At 41.6% G+C, this 22,166-nt stretch overlaps 1 protein-coding gene across 12 annotated transcripts in view; it reads left to right on the forward strand.

Moving 5' to 3' along the window:
* Nucleotides 1-22,166, forward strand: part of rabgap1 (RAB GTPase activating protein 1) — a 158,455-nt gene that overhangs the window by 99,622 nt on the left and 36,667 nt on the right. For all 12 annotated transcript variants that reach the window (XM_033048838.1, XM_033048840.1, XM_033048835.1 and 9 more), the window contains 2 exons: nt 15,102-15,215; nt 20,139-20,213. In XM_033048838.1, coding sequence (XP_032904729.1) covers nt 15,102-15,215; nt 20,139-20,213 — 189 coding nt within the window. The remainder of the gene's footprint in view (nt 1-15,101; nt 15,216-20,138; nt 20,214-22,166) is intronic.

Genomic DNA, 22,166 nt, shown 5'->3' on the forward strand with positions numbered 1-22,166 from the left:
TGTAAGTACTGTTTGTTATAGCAAAAAATAGCTTTGTAAATTGAAGACACTCACCCCTAAGAGTCAATGGCATTAGTGTGAGAAGTCATAACTCGGATGCCGGCAACTTGCAGCCGGTGATTGCAGCTCCTGATTTGTAATGAGTCTCACTGTCCTTTTCTTGCACCGTATGACACAAAATTATAACCTTGTGGAACAAATTCCTATCATCTCTCCTGAGGTAATTCAAGAATTGCCGTGCAGCATCTTTGAAACTGGTTGCGGCCATCAGTGGTGAAGATAGACTAATGCTGGTATTGCTTTGCACTTGGAACTATCACGATGTTTTTGCCGCCACTTTTATACTTTTTTATAAAGTGCATCTGAATCGTTATGCCTTGAAAGGAAATGTAATTGGGGAAAGAACTGAAATACCTTGAGGGTCTGTCGTGCAACATTTGTGGAACAGCACGCATGTGACTTGGCCTTTAAGGTTTTGCAATTACTTTTCAATGTAAATGGTTATTGAGGGCTTTTCATGTGATTCTTTATGTTAACATTAATTGCCAAAACATTGCTGAACTGAGATCTATCATTTAATCTTTATGAGCAAAATGCTTTTAGCTGCGTACAGACCTATCCACCGAGGGTGTTCAATAACCCGATTAATACTTCTTCATAAATTGCACAGATGCATTGTGAATCTTAGATAGTTTTATGTTATGGTGTACAAATGGTTTTTTTTTTTAAAGGCTTTTGTACATTATTGGACCAATAATAAGATGCTAAATGATGGATTACTTCAAAATTGTTCATTAATTTTATAAACCAGATTATATAAAAAATCAACCATTAAATAAGTGTTCGAATGCAAGATTTGTGACCTAGAAGATGAATAACTTTCTATATTCCGTGGTTTGTCAAGCACTAGCTCTCTAAACTGTGTGTGTGTGTGTGTGTGTGTGGCTATCGCAAACATTGTTTGGGCCTCACTCAATAGACTGCTGCTGTGGATATATAAAATCTTTTGGGGTGCATGAATTAGCTCTGCCAAAGAAACTAATTTTAGATAAAACATTCTCTTTAAAAAAAAAAATGTTGATTTGGGAATAGACATCCCAATGCATTGTGGCTTCTGCTGTGTGATTGTTCCAATGTGTGACTGCTTGATTTCTGTATCTGACCTCAGTTGCCAGGAGATATGGCTTTACAAATTGTACTGATGGTCACTTGTTTAATTTACTAGTGTCATAGCGTCGATACATTGTATTAATGCAAACAGAAGGTATACAAGAGTGGACATGAGTCGTAATTTATAGTCTTATGCTAAGGAGAATATAGTAATAAATGTATAGAGCCACATGATTTTATTGAGATAAACATGTGAAGAAGTGTTGTCAATTACAGACCTTTATTTATTCTGACAATACCAATTGTAATTTGTCAAACTATATTCTGCACCGAAAAGTATTATTAAAACAATTAAAACTTATTCTGTTTCCTTCTTACTGTTGGGGAATGGTACACTGCAGCCATTCCTAGTTCCAATGCATAAAGATCTTCCCTTCTCACAGTGGCTCCAATTTTAAAAGGGCTGCTTCAGTTATGGAAAGGGAACATCCATTGTATTAGTTGCATTTCCATTTCCAGGCCATTAATCCTTCTCTTTCCTAAATTAAACTAATAACTGTGTTTTGCTCTGCAACTCGTATCCAAGAAGAACTTGCAAGACTATTTTAAACTAATTTCACAGCCTCACTATGTAGGAAGGAACTGCGGATGCTAGTTTACACCAAAGATAGACACAAAATGCTGGAGTAACCCACCGGGTCAGGCAGCATCTCTGAAGAAAAAGAATAGGTGACGTTTTCAGTCAGAACCCTTCTTCAAACCTGGTCCCGACCTGAAATGCCTCCTATTCCTTTTCTTCAGATATCACTGTTTATTTTCACAGCATCATTTCTAAGCCAGAGAGAATTTGTAATCCATGTTGCCTAAAATGTTCCTCGACTCCCCCAGGCTCTTCCCGAGAGGTATTAAGGAGAATGAGTTGGGTAATGCTGCATTTCCTCCTCACTAATTGGTGGCTTTGAACTGGATGTGTTTGGGCTTTAACATGGAATGGAGAAATTGAGAAAGGAATGACGGGAGGGTAGCAACAAAGATGGATGGGAGCAAAGCATTGAAAGAGAATGTGATCATTGTACAGGATGGAGGTGCTTGGATTGGGCTTGTGTGGAGGAATTAATAGCAAGTTTGAAAATGCTGAATCTAAGCTAAAGAAGCCATTAATGATAAAAGCAGAAAATGCTGGAGAATCTCAGCAAGTCGTGCAGCATCTGAGGAGAAAGGAATGGTTAAACCTACAGGCCGGCGACTCATTTGTCTGGTCTGACGGTAACTTTTTTTCCTTTCCTAATCTGCAGAATGTTTTCAGCTTGTTCCACTTTCTCCTCCAGATTTCTAGGACCTGCAGTTTTTTGAATGACACATATAAAAGCTGTTGTTGTTTGTGAGCATTGAATCCTGCAAGTTATTTACAATGGAGATGCAAGGAACTGCAGATGCTGAAATCTTGCATGCATAAAATGCTGGAGGAAATCAGCGGGTCAGGCAGCATCCATGGAGGATATGGATAGGAGACTTTTCAGGTTGTGACCCTTCAGATGAGATGATTGATTTGGGCGGGTGTGGAGAGCACAGGAAGGATATCAGAGCCGGTTGAAGTCTACTCTTTAGTTTAGTGTTGTTACATCTTTGGTCCTCATTATGACCTATTTAAATTCTGATGGGCGAAAACATCACCTCAGTTTATTCTCATTTTATTTAACTCTACACCAAAGTATTGTGCATTTAATGAGGCGGATCCTTTGCTAAATGATGTACATAATGTGCTATTCTGGAGAATGAAATGTTCAATTCCATTGAAGAAACCACTCTGTTTCAGTGGGTCACTGACCTCTATTCCTCCCTCTGGTTCTACATTTTCCTCCTCACCTTCCTTAGCAGAATCCACCATCCACAGCCCTTTGTTATCTCCACTCACCTGCTGCCTTCGTGGGTATCTCCACCCTTCTCCCTCATCTGGCATTCAAGCTCTCCTAACCTAGATCCCCTTGTCACTTGCCAACTCTTCCCCATGCCTCCTCTCACTGCTTTCTACCAGCTATTTCCTCTCTCCTCCAGTCACGAAGACTGGTCCCGACACAGAACATTGTCTATCCTTTTCCTTCCATAGACTCTGCCTGACCATCAGGGTTCCTTCAGCAGTTTGCTTTTTTAATTAGATTTTAAGTGTCTTGAGTTTACTAGCACGATTCAATTTGAAGCGACTTTAATAATCGTACTTTATTAGCCAAGTATGTTTTGCACCATATACGAGGAATTTGATTTAGATATTGGCCGATCTGATATGACCATGTGTAGCAAGGAACTGCAGATGCTGATTACACTGAAGATAGATAAAAAATGCTGGAGTAACTCAGATATGACTATAATTCCACTTTTTTTGTCTACTTACTTTAACCCTTGATTCACATGCAGTCCAAAAGTCTCTCCATCTTAGAACGTACCAAATTAATGTATGAAGTCTAAAGAGTCACAGTTCTTTATGATATAATACTCGTGGAATCACAGAATTGTTATGGAACCGACAGTTCCATAATTGTTATGGTCCTACTAGAGTGATTTCATCAGTCTGTTTTCTCCATCCCATTAACCGTGCAACTTATTTTCAAGTGCCGAACAAACTCCCTTTTGCAAGTTCTGATTCTTTTAACTAGCCCCACAGCCAGAGTTCCATATCACAACATTTTTAACTGTTTTCCCTCACATCCTCTTGCATGTTTTTGGTCAAAGATTTGACGGTAGGCCACTAGTCCATGAAGCATCCACTAATGGGAAACTTATCTAAAGAGATACACCACTAACATAAGGTCATAAGGGAAAGGAGTAGAATTAGGCTATTTGGCCCATCAAGTCTACTCCGCCATTCAATCATGGCTGATCTACCTCTCCCTCCTAACATCATTCTCCTGCCTTCTCCCCATAACCTCTGACACCTGTACCAATCAAGAATCTATCTATCTCTGCCTTAAAAATATCCACTGACTTGGCCTCCACAGCCTTCTGTGGCAAAAAAAAATCACAGGTGTATCACCCTCTGACTAAAGAAATTCCTCCTCATCTTCCTAAAAGAACGTCCTTTAATTCTGAGGCTATGACCTCCCACTAGTGGAAACATCCTCTCCACATCCACTCTATCCAAGCCTTTCACTATTCTGTATGTTTCAATGAGGTCTCCCCTCATTCTTCTAAACTCCAGCGAGTACAGGCCCAGTGCCAACAAACACTCATCATAGGTTAGCCTGTGTTTAAGAAAGAACTGCAGATGCTGGAAAAATCGAAGGTAGACAAAAATGCTGGAGAAACTCAGCGGGTGAGGCAGCATCTATGGAGCAAAGGAATAGGTGATGTTTTGGGTCGAGAGCCTTCTTCAGACTGATGTGATCTGTCTGACTCAGCAGATCAGGCAGAAGAACATGAATAGGTGACATTTTGCGTCAGGACCCTTCAGTCTTTTTATGTAACTGATCTTATAAAATTAGGAACAATTGAGTTATTATTATCAATTGAAACTGATGCCTCTGCGGGTTATTAAATTCTGCAATTTTGGTGGTGCTTTTATTTTATCTCCATCCTTTTGCAATTGTTGCCCTGTCACTGGTTGAGGGTTGGTAACTGGGATCAAGCTAATAGATCTCGGCACAATATTTTCTTCCTGGAAGTACATTTTCTTTCCTCCCCTTAACATCATTTATTAAACCAGGAATATTCCAGTGTTGGCAAATAATCTCTTTGAAAACCCTTTGCATTTGTGCAAGTCTCGCACGAGGGAATTGAGCCTGCTAACCAAGGCTGGTTCTCCAGTCCTGTACTGAGTTTGGGGAACCATTAATCAGGTGAGATGTTAAATTTAATCTTTCTCTCAGTTGGATGTGAAACCAATGGCAGAGTGGCGCTGCGTCCTCAAGCGCTAGAGGTGCAGGTTTGATCCTGACCTCTGGTGCTGTCTGGAGTTGGCGCATTCTCCCTGTGACTGTGTGGGTTTCCTCCTGGTGCTCCGGTTTCCTCCCACATCCCAAAGGCATGCGAATCTGTCGGTTAATTGGCCTCTATAAATTGCCCCTAATGTGTTGGCAGTAGATGCCATCCCAGGCTATCTTCCCAATCTTCACTACACTCCTTCAGTGGCAGATGTAGCTCATCTAGATTTGTCTGATTGTTTATCACATTGCTCTTTGGAGGAGTTTCATGTGCACACTGTGCCTGTCATCCTTCCGGGCATTGCATCATTGACTACGCTTGAAAGTAAAAATAAACAAAGTGCTGGAGGAACATAGTGGATAAGCATCGTTGTAGTGAAGTGGACAGGTGACGTTTTTGGTCAGGACCCTTCTTCCGACCCACGTTAACCCAAACCCACAATGATCGTTTCTATCTCCTTCCCAAAGTCCACATGCATTACTGCCCTGGGTAGGCTCATTGTCTCTGCCTGTTCTTGTCCCACCGAACTTCCCAGCACTGTGTCTGTCCATTCCCTCCACAGATACTGCCTGACTCGTTGAGTTAATCCAGCATTTTGTGTTTGGCTCAAAATTCCAGCATCTGCAGACTTGACACTATAAAGTGATTCCTTGGCTGTAAAGCATTCAGGACTCGAGGCATTTCTTCCATAATAATTTAATGGCACAGATGACTAGTCTGCCATCTGTTCCACGTATTAATGTGTTAATTATCTATGTATTTTAACCAATGGAATAGATTCGATGTTCAGTGGCTGCAGGTATTGGAGAATAGTAATAAAAACTAAGATATTTGCTTCAAATATTAGATGAAGCTTGATAGTATTCCATCCTATAAATCTAGATTAACAAGGCGAGATTCATGCAAAGATTGCCTCTTATTCATTAAAATGATTTATTTGCCTTTTTCATGCCAGGCGCCTTTTTCAGCTGATTGGAAGTGATTATTAATGCCACACTCTTTTCTGTTCCAAAAATAAAAGCTAATTTAAATGGTAATAAGCAGGAATGCCTGGAATTCCAGTGGGAATTGTTTGTTTTTTAATGGCATGCGTATGGAATTGAGATAGTTATCAGAAACTGTACATGTTTTAATGAAATATAATAAAAGCCTTTTCTCATCCAGTTGCTTATATCATTCATCAGTGAACTGCCTCCAGATGCTCCTAAATTTACCCGTTTTTCTTCGGATTTTATAGGTTCCAAGGAAAATACATTCTATGATCTAAATATTTGCAGGAGAGGTTTATAAACGGATACCTTTTGGTGTAATACCAGAGTACAGATTCTAAATATTCTTAAAATTACTCATTGCAGAATTTAGAGAGAACAATGGTGTACATCTGTTCATATCTTGAACTGCATCTTGGTTAAATTTGGTACAAAAATTTGATAAAAACAGTACAAAATCATAGTCAGAAAATCAGAAATAAAAGTACCAAGATCTTTTGAGGCAAGTTGCAGGTAATATTGCAACATTTAAGGAACATTTAAACAGCTACATGGATAGGACAGGTTTGAAGGGATATGGGTCAAATGGGGCTGGGTACATGGGACATGTCGGTCGGTGTGGGCAAATTGGGATTAAAGGCCTGTTTCCATGCTGTAGGACGCTAGTTTAAAATTTACTATTACGTTACCGGTTGAAAATGTTATGCGGCCTTTATATTTTTACTGGTTAATCCCCATACACAATCTTGTTGGGCACATCCTCAACACCATGAAATAGGAGCAGGTTTGCGGCATTTGGCCCTTGAGTCTGCTCTGCCATTCAATGAAATCATTGTTGATTGGATTATAATTCTGACTACACTTCCAACTACCCTTGGTGACCTTCCATCCCCTTGCTCATCAAGTATCAACCTATCTTTACCTTGATACTTAAAGACTTTGCTCTGGTCTGGAAACACGTTTGCCACATCTGTTGTAAATGGTGCCCTCTTTTAACAATGGCGTGGGTTTTCTCCGAGATCTTCGGTTTCCTCCCACACTCCAAAGACGTACAGGTTTGTAGGTTAATTGACTTCGTATAAATGTAAATTGTCCCTAGTGGGTGTAGGAGAGTGTTGATCCACGATAGCAGGGATCGCTGTTCGGCGCAGATCCAGTGGGCCGAAGGGCCTGTTTCCGCGTTGTATCTCTAAACTAAACTAAACTAAAAACTAAACAATCGAAGTTTGTCCAACCTCTCCTCTTAACTAATACTTTTCAATACTGAATGATTGAATGCTTTATTGTCTCATGTGACAAGTCACAGTGCAATTACTTGACTCCATACCTAATGTATGCAATAGTTGCCACATAAAGGGAGCTGACGGAATTACAAAGAGCGAGGTCGCCTGCAGACCAATGCGGCTCATTCAGTTCAGGGGTCATTTACCAGTTACACACTCTCTCTCTCCCTCCCTCCCTCCCTCTCTCCAGTCAACCCCATCACTTGAAGCATGCAGTTGAGTATAGAACCTCTCAGAAAGCCTTGAGGGATATAAATAATTAATTCTCAAAGGTTTGAGCAGGATATAATCGGTTTGAAACGCGGGCTGGAGAATGGCAGATGGCGTTGAATGGGGACAAGTGAGGTGTTTAATTGAGACGAATGAGAGGTGAAATGTAAGAGGCATCTAGTAAATGGCAGGACCAATTGTAGAATTTATATACAGACGGACCTTGGGATGCAAGCCAATAGCTCCCTTCGAGTGGCAACACAAGTGAACAGGCTGGTAAAGAACACGTATGGTATGCTTGCCTTCATTGGTTGAGACATTGATCATAAGTTGGCAAGTCATGTTACAACTGCATTAAATGTTATCTTCATTGGCAAACTGCATCAGTGCCGGCACTGATTTGTTCTGAACCTTTTCACACCTCTAATTTCCCTCTCCCGTGACTCAGCCTGAAGAAGGGTCTCGACCCGAAACATCACCTGTTCCTTTTCTCCAGAGAGGCCACCTGACCCGCTGAGGTACTCCAGCATTTTGTGTCTATCTTCTGCAATAAACTTCAGTTGAGCCACTTTTGGAGTATTGCGATTGGAGAGAGCAGCCTCTCTCTCCCCCCCCCCCCCCCCCCTCACTCTCTCTCTCTCTTTTTTGGCGGTCCTACTCCAACTGCTGTCTCGCCCCCCCCCCTCTTCCCCAGCTGAGAAACAAAAGACTTCCATATTTACCTTTTCACACAAACTTAAAAAAAACTCTCTTAAATCTTCCTACAGCTGGCTGAGCTCCACTGGAAAATAATCCAGATATCTTAAGTGTGTCGTCATTTGCATCCACTGCCCAGCCTCCACACTCAATCTGGCTTCCATGTTCCTTCTATATTTGTGAAACTAAATCAACATCATTCATTCACGCATTCATCATTGTTGAAAACATTAGCGACGCAGTGGTGCTGGTTTCCAACAGGAATGGTGACGGACGCACCACACATCTCAGTCCTCCAGTTCCTGCGGACTTCCGTCGCTGGAAGTATAAGATTTTGGTGTGTGTGTGCTTTATCATTATTCCTTACAATGCTATGGGCGACGGTGATCGCAACTTCTACTGAAGTGGGTATGGACGTTGGCTCGCTAGAAGCTCATCCGCCCTTTGACAGGTCTTGTTTTTGGTCCTGCTGGGGGTCCCCAGCCCCCTTCTCACCTGGCAAACCAAGTGGGGGAGACAGTTTAGTCGCCGACTATCCGACCATGGAGCAGGGAGCACGGGATTACATGGTACCCGTGGGCGGGGGGAGGGAGGGAGCTCCCGCCAACCTGACCTGAAAATCAACATCAACTCTGATCTAACCGCAATTTGGAACCAAAATAATTATCATTATTTACTCTTCAATATTATTCTAATTTAATATTATTGAATATATTTGATTATTTTGAAGTATACAGTTTGCTATTTGATGTAGGAATGATTATTTCATGAAATCATTTGTAGATAATTGGCACATTTTTATAGATTGGCATTAAAGTTTGTTTATCAATCTATAAATATTTTTTGTCATTCCATGCTACCTTTTAAAAAAAAAAAAAAGTAATCTTTTAAGAAATCCTAAAGTTATTTTTGACTACTGAAGTGCTTTTGAAATATTATTATCATTGTAAAGTAGGTGTGATTTGCCTGGATGGCAGCAGTGTTTCACCATAGCTCGGTACACGTGGCAATAATAAACCAATACCAACAGGAAACTAATCGCACTGTTTCTCCGTGGCATGATTCCATAAGCATCAGTGAACAGTTCATCAATTTGTATGATTCTGAGAGATTTTTAGTGATCAATGCATTGATAACTCAGCACTTTTGGTGCTCGAACGTTAATGTTTAGCATGCCAGATTGAGGCCACGGCTCCTCATATTCGCTTGGGTAGCTTGCAACCCAACAGTATGAAAATTGAATTCCTCAATTTCAAGTACGGTAATACTCTCCCCATCCCCTCTGTTTTTCCTGTGCTCCCCATCCCACACTGGTGCACTCCTATTTCAACATTGACATTTTGAAGTAGGTGGAGTTGGAGATCTTGAAGCGCGCAAGGATGGATAAATGCTGGGGGCCTGTCCAAGTGCCCCCTCGGACACAGGACCCTTCTCTGCCGCAGAAGGCAGTGGAGGCCAATTCACCGGATGTTTTCAAGAGGGTGTTAGTTTTAGCTCTTGGGGCTAAAGGAGTCAACGGATATGGGGAAAAAGCAGGAACAGGGTACTGATTTTTAGATGATCAGGCATGATCATATTGAATGGCGGTGCTGGCTTGAAGGGCCGAATGGCTTACTCCTGCACCTATTTTCTATGTTTCCATGTTTTTCCTGTTTCGAGGACATTGTGGGAAGTAAGGGAGGGCAACGAGGGGCCAAAGGCAGAGATATTTGTATCTTTGTTAACCACAGGTGAGGTACCAGATGACGAGAGGATAGCCATGGGCAGTGTCTTGGATGTGTACCCGAGACCAGTGGTGCGATCTTTTAGGTTGACATTCTCTGCAATCGAATGCCAGCCTTCAGATCCGATCCAGGTAGAGTGTGAGGGAAGGGTGGCACAGACTAGTGATCAATGGGCTGATGGACGTTGAAGCCATTTGAACTTTTAGAATATAGCACATTGAATATAGAACAGTACAAAACAAACAGGCCCTTCGGCACATAATGTCTGTGCTGATCACAATGCCAGGTTAAACTAATCTCCTCTGCCTGCATATTCCTGCAAACCTGCCCATCTAAAGGTCTTTAAAATGCCACCATCATATTTGCGATCCTCTACCATCTTTGGCAGCATGTTCCATCCTCTGTAAAATAAAAAACTTGCCCAGCACATCCTCTTTAAGCTTTGGCCCTCTAATCTTTAAGTTATGTGTAATGTTTTGACAGTTACACCCGGGGGAAAAGGTTCTTACTCTCCATCATGTCTCTGTTTTATTTAAAGGTAGAAATAAGGAAATGCTGGTTTCAACGAAAGGTCACGGAGTGCTGGAGTAACTCAGCGATTCAGGCAGCATCTCTGGCAGATGTTCTCTCGAGGATGCTGCCTGACTTGCTGAGTTACTCCAACACTTTGTGTCCTTTTCTGCTTTATATAAGTTATATATACTATCAGGGGAGACCTGGTAGAAGTATATACAACTTACATAAAGCAGAAAAGGTAATCCCCTCAGTGTTTGACCCTCCAGAGGAAACATTCCAAATATGTCCTCTCCTTGTATTATATACCCACAGGTTGATTTTTCTTTATGGCACCAAAACTAAAGAGCAACATGCTTAAGAAACATTGGCGACATCTGGAAAAGTAACAATAAACATCTTGTTTTTAATCTAGAGCAAATGGAGCACTTAAAAAAACCAAAAAAAAAACAAACATATTTTGTATGCACATGCCATTCATGCTCTTGTTCTTTGACAGAAACCAAGACACTTCAGAAAATGCTGAGGTTTACAGAAACTTCTCTTTGTTTCTGATGGGTTATGATGGAATTAATTATTTTGTAATATATAAGCCAAAGTACCCAGAGCAAAGGAAAACCAAGAACTTCTTGTACTAAACATGAATTAAAACTTGACAGCTGGAAATATTCAGCAACTTGGGCAGCATCGAGGAAGAAAGGAAATAAATTACACTTAGACATTAAACAAGAGTTAGCTTTTAGAAATAGGTGAAGGGTGGGGAGATTGTAGTGAATGTCTGTGAAAGATGGATGGCACTTCAAGAGGATGTGAATGATGCAGAGCTGGCAATGCCAGCTGAGGGGAATCTTCAGCCAGGACATCTGTGGAGTAAATGGAAGATGATAAACTAAAGGAGAAGAGTGGAGTGCGATACAAAACACTGTAGAAGCAAACATTACAAATCCTGAAAACCTGAAGTAAATATGGGAAATATTCAACAGGTTAGATGGCATCTGCTGAGCAAGAAACAAAGTCAAACACCTCAGTTTGATGACCATTCATCAGCATTGGCCAGTTGTGTAGATGATGAATCTGGTGTTGAGTCCTGAGGGACTTGATGGTCCAAGTTTGCATTTGCTATTTCTTGGGTTAGCATTGGCCTATTTTGAAGCAGTAAAACAGGCTAATATGGGGCAGTGGTGGAATGGAGAATTAAGGTAATGGGTAACTGGAAGCTCTTGTAAACTAAATGCATGTGTTCCTCAAAACTTCATTCATTTTATCGAATTTGGTTGGGGGTTTTTAAGTGTCCAAGAAATTTGACAAGAGCAGTGATGTAGATGTTGTCCTTTAGTCTTGTGCTTGGTTTGATTATTTATGTATACTGCACTGGGATATCAACCTAGAACCTAGAATATTATAGTAAATAGTTGTAGTGGTTTCATTTTAATATTCTAAATATGGGGCTTCAAGGTAGCTAGTTAGTTCTTTCAAAGTCACAGTGACTGGGTCTTCTGTGGTTTGTTGTTTATATTAACAATTTGGATGAGATATAGGTGGGATGATTAACGAGTTTGCAGATGCCACCAAAATTGTGGTGTAACAGTGTACAATGAAAAAGGTTATCAAGGGTTACAACTCAGCCTAGACCTACAGCGAAAGTGGGCAAAGGAATGACAGATGGAATCGCACAACACTGGATGGAATACAGAAGGTAGACAAAAATGTTGGAGAAACTCAGGGGGTGAGGCAGCATCTATGGAGCGAAGGAAATAGGTGATGTTTCGGGTCGAGACCCTTCTTCAGACTGATGGGGTGGGGGGGGGGGGGCGGGAAGAAGAAAGGAAGAGGCAGAGACAGTGGGCTGTGGGAGAGCTGGGAAGGGGAAAGAAGGAGAAAGCATTGGAGAAGTCAATGTTCATACCGCTGGGGTGTAAACTACCCAAGCGAAATATGAGGTGCTGCTCTTCCAATTTATGGTGGGCCTCACTCTGGCCATGGGGGAGGCCCAGGACAGAAAAAGGTCAGATTCAGAATGGGAGGGGGAGTTGAAGTGCTGAGCCACCGGGAGATCAGGTTGGTTATTGCGAACCGAGCGGAGGTGTTGGGCGAAGCGATCGCCAAGCCTACGCTTGATCTCACCGATGGAGAGCAGCTGACACCTAGAGCAGCGGATGGAATGAATGAGGGTGTACAGATATCATTTGAGCACTGGACATGTAGCCACGATGAAGAGATTGCTTCTAATATTTGGTTAAATTTTCATTGCAACACAACTCGACTTTTCTCCAGGCTGCTTCATTCATCCAGGTAGTTGGGACATCATAGAACTAACTAATTTCACACTAATATTTTATATTGTTGAGTCTCATCAGACAGGATGTGTAAACGTGAAATACCTTTGCCGAAATCAAAGTTAGTACATTAAACAAACATGTCCATTCACTGTGAAATTGAAGATTGAAAAAGAGCAGGCATATGCAGGAGCCGCATTGTGTTCACATGGTCCCGAATTATTCAAAAGAATTCAGCAGAAAGCTGGTTGAAACATTTAACCAATAAACTCAGCAGCTTTTGATGATAACGAAAGGAATATTCAGTCTGCTGTTTGGTTGTCTCTATTTTAAGATTGTACTCAATTAACAAATTGCAAGATTTAATGAGTTTAGACCAAGTATCTCATTAACAATATTGCTGTACGCATTTCAAAGCAAACCCAGAAGAGACAAATGGAAATGAGTGAACTGGTTAACCGAAAATGTTCATGGAATGTATTTAGCAGGATAGAAACTTTTAAAAATCTGAACCATAGGAAATCTACTCCACGGATGCTAACATGGCAAAATGATAATCTTGCATATAGTGCCATCTTTTTGAATTCAGATCATAAATCTCAGGTCTTCTACATTTCAGAGACCTATGGTTGATGAGTTATTTAGTGTAGAAATAACCAAACGAGACTTTGGACCATGTGGAGTTGAGAGTTATGGGGGTCAGGAGTGAAAATTTAGATCATGAGTGATAGGAGCAGAATTAGGCCATTCGGCCCATCAAGTGTACTCCGCCATTCAATCGTGGTTGATCTATCTCTCCCTCCTAACTACATTCCCCTGCCTTCTCCCCATAACCTCTGACACCTCTGACATGAGATGAGGCCGAGTTCAGATCAGCTAACTTTGTTTAGTTGATTATTGACACTTGAACCGAGGTACAGTGAAAAGCTTTTTTGTTGTGTGCTCTCCAGTCAACGAAAAGACTATACATGATTACAATAAAGCCATCCACAGTGTACAGGTACAGGATAAAGGAAATAACATTTAGTGCAAGGTAAAGTCCGATCAAAGATAGTCCAAGTGTCTCCAATGAGGTAGATCAGGACCGCTCTCTAGTTGTTGATTTTGTCGGTATGAAGTTTGAACCTTCTCCATGAACCTGCATGGATTTTCTCCGGGAACCATCCGTTTCCTCCCACATTCAAGATTTGTACAGATTTGTAGTTTAATTGGTTTGATGTAATTGTAAATTGTCCCTAGTGTGTGTAGGCTAGTGTTAGCGTTCAGGGATCGCTAGTCGGTATGGACTTAGTAGGCCAAAGTGCCTGTTTCAACGCTGTATCTCTAAGCTAAACTAAACAAAACTGTCCCTGTATCTAGAGGTGTGTGTTTTCACACTTTACCTCTTACCTGTCTTGTGGTAGAACAGGCTCAAAGCCAAATACCCTGTTCATATTTCTTGCGTCATCCTCTTTTCTGGTGTGCTTTGGCAGTTTTATGATTCATTGCACCTAAAATTTAATTTACCTCGCTGTAACCTGAAATACTTTCAGCCTTCAAACCTGGTAACTCTAGATTTAAGGTTGGAAGCCAAACAAATAAACAGGGTTCATCTCATTATGTGTTCGCGTCTGGTCATTAAATCCCTGCACTAAAATGTTCTGATCTTTGTGTACTTTGATTATAATTGAGAATGTTTAGCAAGTGAGCATAACACTGAATGCAGCTGTTCATACCTCTCTGGTGATAGTTTATATAGTAGCTTGTCATTTTATTTCCCAATCGGTAATCGCCCATTGAGTAAAGAATTGCATGTAATGCCAGACTCTATGGTTTAATCCTGTGTTGAATTAATGGAGGTCAAAAGAGGATTACTTTAATTTTTATCATTGATTGGGGGTGGGGGCAATTGGTAATGATTCAGAACAATACCTTACATTTACAATCTTTAACATGGCCTTACTTCACAGGAGAAAAACACACGGATCTCGAGGAACTCAGTGGGTCAGGCAATATCTGTGGAGGGAATGGGCACTTGACATTTTGGGTCGGGATCCTTCCACATCCCTCAGTGGCCTGAAGTAGAGTTGTCTGTCCATTCCCTCCACAGATGCTGCCTGACTTGTTGAGTTACTCCATCACATTGTGTCTTGCTCAAGACTCCTACATCTGCAGTTCTTTGTGCCTCGACCTCACAGGAGAGCAGTGGAAACAGATTTCATGCCGTTCTGCAGAAAAGCGATTTTCGGGCAGGAGTTGAAGATTTTATGGATAATCTTGTCGGAAAAAATGAGACAGCAGGCATTTAGGGATGGAAAATTGTGATCTTGTGTGTGTTTCATGACATTTTCTTTTTAACTTTTAATGTTTCCACATGGTAATGTGCCTTTTTCTTTATGGAAACAGGAATCTCCCCAGGACAGTGCAATCACCAGGGATATCAACCGAACTTTCCCCGCGCATGATTACTTTAAGGACACAGGCGGAGATGGTCAGGATTCCTTGTACAAAATCTGCAAGGTATTGTGATTACAGTGCTATGTTGTAATGAATCTGCTCTTTGGTTTTTTTCAGGGTCATTCCCTCAGAACTGTTCACTTAGATTAGTTAAGGTTAGAGATACAGCGCGGAAACAGGCCCTTCAGCCCATCGAGTCCGCACCGACCAGCGATCCCAACACATTAGCACTATCCCACACACACCAGGGACAATTTACACTTATACCAAGCCAATTAGCCTACAAACCTGCATGCATTTGGAGCATGAGAGGAAACCGATCATCTCGAGAAAACCCACGCGGTCACGGGGAGAACGAACAAACTCCATACAGACAGGACCCATAGTCAGGATTGAACCCGGGTCTCTGGCGCTGCAAGCACTGTAAGGCTGCAACTCAACTGCTGCGCCACCGTGCCACACTTCCAAATAAAATATTTTTATCATTGCAGTTAAGCATCAGTAAAAACAATCTAGTCATCAATTTTAAGGTATTATTCTCACTGCAGAAACCATACCTATTACAGAAAGAAGCTATGGTGCAATTAATGTATGAATTAAGAGCTTGGCCTCAAACATCAGTTACCATGTAATAAGCTAGCAGTTGATTGGATTACAGTCTGAGCTCTGCATTCCCATCTTCCGTCAATGACGTTTCACCCCGTGTGTTTAAAGGGTCTAACCATGTCTTAACAAATATCCTCAGACTCCACTTGAACCAGCCTTTGACGAAGAGAAAAAGTTTGCCTCTGTTTTAAAGTGATGACTCCTTATTTTTTAACATTGTTTAAGTTCTTAAATTTTAGAGATACAGCGTGGAATCTAGCCCTTTGGCCTACTGTGTCCGTGCCGACCAGTGATTGAATATGGGAGTAAACAGGAGCATCCCTGGAGGAAACCCATGCAGTGACAGGGAGAATATACCAACTCTTTACAAACAGCACCCGTAGTCAGGATCGAACCCGGTTCTGTGGCGCTGTAAGGCAGCAACTCTACTGCTGTGTAACTGTGCCGCCTTGTGCTCTGAGAGGGCACCTCCCCTCCATGTCCACACTGTCAATAGTCCCTGGGGAATTTGCAGTTGAATACACTTCCAGACTCCTGGATATACAGGCATTGCCTGTCCAATTTCTTTATATGGCACCCAAACTTTTCCAGGTATCAGTCTTGAACTTCTCAGAGTGGTTTCCAACATATTGACACCTTTCTTTAAATAACGAGACTAATTTGTACACATTTGTAGAAAGCTTGGAGGCAGACTGGTGAGAAAATGCTTTAGATTTAGGAATTTTATTATTCTATGATACTATTAATGCTTTCACAGGGCGAATACACAGGGTTTATTATTGCCACAGTGAAAAGCTTTTGTTTACGTGCTACCCAAACAAATCTGATCATTTTTGTACATGAACACAACAGTGGCTGAATGGGAGATGCCAGAGAGTAATGGTGGATGGTTGTTTGTCAGGTTGGAGGCCAGTGACTAGTGGGGTGCCACAGGGATCTGTGTTGGGTCCACTGTTGTTTGTCATGTACATCAATGATCTGGATGATGGTGTGGTAAATTGCATTAGTAAGTATGCAGATGATACTAAGATAGGTGGGGTTGTGGGTAATGAAGTAGATTTTCAAAGTCTACAGAGAGATTTATGCCAGTTGGAAGAGTGGGCTGAAAGATGGCAGATGGAGTTTAATGCTGATAAGTGTGAGGTGCTACATCTTGGCAGGACAAATCAAAATAGGACGTACATGGTAAATGGTAGGGAATTGAAGAATGCAGGTGAACAGAGGGATCTGGGAATAACTGCACAGTTCCCTGAAAGTGGAATCTCATGTAGATTGGGTGGTAAAGAAAGCTTTTGGTGTGCTGGCCTTTATAAATCAGAGCATTGAGTATAGAAGTTGGGATGTAATGTTAAAATTGTACAAGGCATTGGTGAGGCCAATTCTGGAGTATGGTGTACAATTTTGGTCGCCTAATTATAGGAAGGATGTCAACAAAATAGAGAGAGTACAGAGGAGATTTACTAGAATGTTGCCTGGGCTTCAGCAACTAAGTTACAGAGAAAGGTTGAACAAGTTAGGGCTTTATTCTTTGGAGCGCAGAAGGTTAAGGGGGGACTTGATAGAGGTCTTTAAAATGATGAGAGGGATAGACAGAGTTGACGTGGATAAGCTTTTCCCACTGAGAGTAGGGAAGATTCAAACAAGGGGACATGACTTGAGAATTAAGGGACAGAAGTTTAGGGGTAACATGAGGGGGAACTTCTTTACTCAGAGAGTGGTGGCTGTGTGGAATGAGCTTCCAGTGAAGGTGGTGGAGGCAGGTTCCATTTTATCATTTAAAAATAAATTGGATAGTTATATGGACGGGAAAGGAATGGAGGGTTATGGTCTGAGCGCAGGTATATGGGACTAGGGGAGAATACGTGTTCGGCACGGACTAGAAGGGTCGAGATGGCCTGTTTCCGTGCTGTAATTGTTATATGGTTATAAGCCAAACACGAGTACAAAAAGTAGAGCGAAGAGAACGATACATCCACCAATCAACCTTCTTCACCTGGATCCACTTATTACTTTGCTGTTTTTGCTCCACCCCTCACCTCTCTCTCTCTCTCTCTCTCGACCAGCTACCTCTCCTCTACCCCATTAGTTTGAAAAAGGGTTCCGACCCAAAATGTCACCTGTCCATTTTCTTCCACTGATGCTGCCTGGCTTGTTCAGTTTCTCCAATGCTTTGTTTTATTGCCTAATACACTGTGTTTCCAGCATTTTCTGTATTTGTTTCAGAAACATGGAGTCTGCGTAGTCCGCGCTTGTCTTTGTACTCCATTTCAACCTCTTACCCCTCTTCTTACATTCTGTTGGCATGCTCCTCTGCTCCCTTCTCCATATGCTTGTCGGGCTTCCCCTTAAATGCATCAAAATTGCACACTTTAATTATTTCCTGTGGTCACAAGATAAGCATTCTTTGGGTAAAGAAGCTACTTATGAATTATTTATTTATTTGGCCATCTTACATTGATGATATCTGATAAAGTTCTTCCCCAAATGAAAACATGTCTTCTGCATCAGGTTTATCAAAGTCCCATCAGGTCCTTGACCTATAATGGCCTTCTGTCAAAAAAAGGAGAGCTTGTGTATTCCTGTTAAAGCACATTGATTGATGGAAACAGACCCTTTGGCCCACCAAGTTCATGACAACCATTGACCTGTTCACACTAATTCAATGTTACCCCACGTTATCCCATGTTATGCGCTCCCTACACATTAGGGCAAGTCACAGTCCAATTAATCTGCAAACCCGCACATCTTGTGGATGTGGGATGAAAACAGAGCACCTGGAGGAAAACTATGCAGCCACATGGAAAACATGCAAACTCCACACAGATAGCACCCAACGTTGGGATTGAACAGAGGTTTCTGGCGCTGCGAGGCTGCAGCTCTACCAGCTGTGCCATCTTGAATATGCTTGGATTTTTTGATGTCCTCCTCGGAAATCTCTGCACCCTCCTCACTACTTTCTGACCCTTTACTAATCACTTGCATGTAACCAACAAAACAAAATTGGCTTTCAGTAGAATTAACTGGTTGAGGGAGTTGGATGAAGTCTCCAGGAGGTGTTGCAGCAATAGTCTGACCTCTGCATGATTTTCTTAACAAGCCATACATGGAATGATCTAATACACCTTGGTTAGCTAGGAATGTGCCTTGCACAGACTGCGAGAGGTCTGCAGTCTTTCTTAGTGTTATTACAACTGACATTAAGCAATAAATTGTCTGTGATGTAGTTGTCCGAAATTCATCCTGATCGCAATAAAGTTTCATCAGAATGTGGCCTGGATTGGAAGGTCTTCGCAATGAGGAGAGTTTGGACAAACGTGGATTATTTTCTCTGGGGCTTCGATTTTAAAAAAAAATAAAAATAAATGATCATAGGCTTAAATAGGATGGACAGTCAGGACTTTTTTTTAGTCAGGGTAGAGATGTCCAAGACTAAAGTGCATAGTTTTATGGTGAGAGAGGCGATGTGTGTGGCATTTTTTTTTTACCCAGACTGGTGAGTGCCTGGAACGTGCTGCCAGAGGTGGTGATGGAGGCAGATACAATAGTGGTATTGAAGAGACCTTTAGAAAGGCACATGGAAATGCAAGGAATGGAGGGACATGGATAACGTGCAGGCTGATTGGATTAGTTTAACCTGGCATCATATTCGGCACAGACATTGTGGGCCAAAGTGGTGGTGGGTGAGAGGGATTTGAATGGAAGTGAGTGAGGAGGGAATGCATTCTTTCCAACACTGTGTTTAGGAACCGCAGGGTATTTTTATTGAAAGGTTTAACAAACCAGAACGCCTGATGTAGAAACAAGGAACTGCAGATGCTAGTTTACTAAAAAAGTACACGGAGTGCTGGATTGACTCAGCAAGTCAGGCTGGAGAACATTGATAGGTGACTTTTCGGGTCGGGGCCCCTTCAGACTTGGTATAGAAGCGGGCTGGGGAACGATGAGTTTGGAGGCGTTGGTGGGGAGATCGCCAGAGGTGAGGAGATCAGGAACTGTCTGGATTTTCGTCTATGGAGTCATGGTCAAGGGGTAGGTACGAGGAGGTGTCTGAGAGCGGGTGTCAGGCCAGTTGTCAGACGAGAATCTCTGACTTGCAAACATGGCTCCTTAATTTGATGAGTTCCCTCACTGGAAAGCAAGGAAACCTTTGATAAATTTTCCATTGTAATAACTCACCCATATTTTAGTAAAAACAAGATGTGTATTTTTCTTGTGTCATAACTACAGGACCTGGCAGGAAAGGATTTGTCAAACGTCGTTCGATTTTCCGAAATCTGATGTAACCATGAATGAGTTTTCTTTTCAGGTGGTATGTTTTGTACAGATGTTGCATGGTAAATGTCACGGAATACTCTAAAGTTGACCTTTGTGTTTATTCAGGCCTATTCAGTGTACGATGAAGAGATCGGTTACTGTCAAGGCCAATCGTTTCTTGCTGCCGTGCTTCTCCTGCATGTAAGTACCAATCCAATTGTTGGGAACTTTCAATGGAGTTCAAATTATAGGTTGACATGGGCTGATATATTTTGCTATTGCATGATCTTTTCTAAATTCTATGAAAAGTTTTGGTTTAAATGGTTGCCAAATACTTACGAATACAAAACATTTCAAAGCAGTTTATGATATTGCCTATTCAATGCACAGTTCTGTATTAGAAGATAAATGTTTTGCAAACATATTGTGCAAATTTGCAAAGCACAGGGATTTAAAGGGGACTTTACTGTACACTGTTTAAAAGTTTTTTTTTATGTTGGTATTTGCAAAAATCCTCAATTTAGAGTTGAATCCTATCGTCTGCTGGGTCCACAGTAATCCCATTTACCTGTTGTTGAAGTTTTAGATGTCTAACCAGCTCTGTTGTTATCCGTTTTATTCTCTCTTGTTCCCTATTTATTACATTTAATGGACAGAATAAAGGTCTTTTGATGATAATTAAGTGAAGAGTTAATTTGGAAATTTTAACAGCAAATTTGTTTAAATCTGTATACGCATTCTCTGTCAACCGCAGTGTAGAACTTTGTCTTCAAATCACACAGTTCCATCTTGGTAGATTTTACTTTTATTGCGATATCATGGTAGATATTTTTCATACTGGTCACTCTTTATTCCCTTTCAATGTCCACTTAACATCCCCATTCTCATCGGAGATTTCCCTTGTCTGGAAGGATGAAGGGCTGCATGGGCGGCATAGTGGAGCTGCTGCCTTAGTGCTAGTGACCCGGGTTCGCTCCTGACTACGGGTGCTGTCCATACAGGGTTTGTACACTCTACCTATGACTGCGTTGGTTTTCTCAGGGTGCTCTGGTTTTCTCCGATACTCCAAAGGCGTGCCGATTTGTAGGTTATAAAATTGTCCCTAATGTGTATTGGTTAGTGTATGGGGTGATTGCTGGTCGATGGACCCGGTGGGTCGAAGGGCCTGATTCCACACTATATCTCTAAAGACTGACCTGGTCCCTAGACACAGTCTTTGCTTTAGGTTGTCCTACACAAATGTCCTATGGGGAAACCCAGGTGCAAGTTTCATTTCCATGGCCGAAGGAACAAAGTTTCACTTCGGGGCTGTTCTATGTTATGGGAGATATCTGCGATCACTGTCAGCAAATGTCAGCAAAGTTGTTATGAAGTTCAAGTTGGCAGGACGGAACATTTCACTGAGCTTCCTTCTTGGAACAGATACATTTCCCCTTTATAAGTTGTTCGACGTACTTATTCATGCCCATTCCTATTAGGCTAAAATGAACAAGCTGAACTCATGAGTTTCTATACTAGAATCAAGACTTAAATTTGATGGCCAGAGACTGTCTCCAACTTAATTAAATGCACTCCCACCTCAACTCAACTGGTGCAGCCCGAGTCCATGATCAACTTTTCTGATGCATGTCTGATCTACCTATGTTATTGTATTCTCCATTATATTGAGGTTTGCACGAAACACTGCACCATCCCCTCCCCTCGCACATGATCTCTATTAACCCGTGGCCCTGGATATCATCACTTTCCTGTTTTAAAATTCACAATGGTGCTTTCAAGTCTAGTATCTCCAACCTCCTCTTTGGTCTTGTCCCCCCTCTGTGTAAACTTCTACAATCCTGTAGCCCTCTACAATATTTACACTTTCAAGTTCTGGCTTCCTGATTATCCGCAGTCCAGGAGCAGCTTAGCTTTCAGATACCAAGGATGTTAGCTTGGAATTTATCCCCTCAAATCCCCTTGTTCTCCCCCTAAGATGTTAATTTCAGCTGTCCAATCTGTAATGTGGCTAAGCATTAATTTCAGTTCGATAAGTATCAGTGAAATCCTTGGAAGTTTTTTTTTATGGCCATATTCAGAATCGGGATGGCAAGGCCAGCATATATATTGTCCTTGAGAAGGTGGTGGTGAGCTATTGTCTTCAGCCGCTACAGT

Source organism: Amblyraja radiata, chromosome 32 (assembly GCF_010909765.2).
Source record: "Amblyraja radiata isolate CabotCenter1 chromosome 32, sAmbRad1.1.pri, whole genome shotgun sequence".
Lineage (NCBI taxonomy): Eukaryota > Metazoa > Chordata > Chondrichthyes > Rajiformes > Rajidae > Amblyraja > Amblyraja radiata.